General features: G+C 46.7%; 1 protein-coding gene across 1 annotated transcript; it reads right to left on the reverse strand.

The window, feature by feature from the left end:
• Positions 1-238: 238 nt before the first annotated feature.
• LOC115456469 (zinc finger protein 271-like) lies at positions 239-922 on the reverse strand. Its single transcript, XM_030185958.1, has one exon. It carries the CDS (start codon positions 920-922, stop codon positions 239-241), a length of 684 nt encoding a protein of 227 aa, XP_030041818.1.
• Positions 923-1446: the final 524 nt, after the last annotated feature.

The raw sequence follows: 1446 nt of genomic DNA on the forward strand, positions 1-1446 counted from the left end.
TCCCGGGTAACACCTGTGGCCTGCGCCGCTCTCGGCCCCGCCGCCATCTTGCCTCCTTCCGACTGCGGCTGGTATGAGAAAGCTTTTAAGGTTTTACGCGGCCCCGCTGACTCTTTACCCGCCATGAGTGCGCTCGTTAGGGTTTCCGATGCTTGTTTTAAAGATGACCTGGGGGAAATAAATCACCGCTGTTGCTTAAAAACGTGATCTTTCTTACTGGGCATGCAGAGCTCCTTTCTCACGCCGCCATCTTACAGCGTGACGTCACCGCTCCCTCGGTAAAACATTTCTTTATGATGTGATTCATGTTTCCGGTATGCGTCCCTTGGTGTGTAATTAATGATGATTCCTGATGATAAAAACTTTTGCTACTTTCATTACATGAAAATGGAGTAAATTCAGCATGAATTTTCTGTTTTAATTTCAAATTTATCTCCTGTTTTAAACTCTTTTCACAGTGAGAGCATGAAAAGGATCTCTCCCTACTGTCGGTTCTCTTATCCAATAAGAAATGCTCATTCCTATAGAAGATTGTTCCACAGATGTCACACAGAAAGGATTCGTTCTCTGTCCTCTCTTCTTGGGGGAGTTTAGAAGGCTCTGGATCACTGTTACTATCTTGGAAGGGACTCTTTGTTCTCAAGTGTCTCTGGTGCTCAGGGATGTTTGTGAGTTCCTTGTCACTTCTCTCACACTGAGTAATTCCACAAGGTGTCTCTCCGGCTTGGTCTCTCTCCTCCTTCTCCAGCTCCTGCTGATGATTCCTTGTGTGTCTCCTCTCCATCCTTTGGGAAATATTCTGAGAGTCATTTTCTGACGGTCTTGGGATTTCTTCCGTTTGTGTAAGAGATTCTTCTTGATTCTGCTCTCGCTTGAGCTCCTTTTCAGCCTCATTAACTGTTGGATATGAAAAGGAAGACATTAATCATGTACTGCTTCTATGGAAAGCTACTAGTGATCATGGAAGAGAATTTTGTGGGCCTGCAGGCAGGGTAGTTCTATAACATAGTGGCAAGTCTGTTTTATGCCAACTACTATTCAGTAACAACTTAGTACACAAACGTCGTGATACGTGGAGGGGCATTTTCGAACGAGGACGCCCATCTCTAAGGGTGCCCATCTCTAAGGACGTCCCGGCGAAGAGGTGGGGAAACTCATATTATCGAAACAAAATGGGCGTCCATCTTTCATTTCGATAATACGGTCGGGGATGCCCAAATCTCAACATTTAGGTTGACATTAGAGATGGTCGTCCCCGGTTTTCGGCCATAATGGAAACCGACGCCCATCTCAAAAATGACCAAATCCAAGCCCTTTGGTCGTGGGAGGAGCCAGCATTCGTAGTGCACTGGTCCCCCGCACATGCCAGGACACCAACCGGGCACCCTAGGGGGCACTGCAGTGGAATTCAGAAAAAGCTCCCAGGTGCATAGCTCCCTTACCTTG

This window comes from Microcaecilia unicolor, chromosome 1 (assembly GCF_901765095.1).
Source record: "Microcaecilia unicolor chromosome 1, aMicUni1.1, whole genome shotgun sequence".
In the NCBI taxonomy this organism is placed as follows: Eukaryota; Metazoa; Chordata; class Amphibia; order Gymnophiona; family Siphonopidae; genus Microcaecilia; species Microcaecilia unicolor.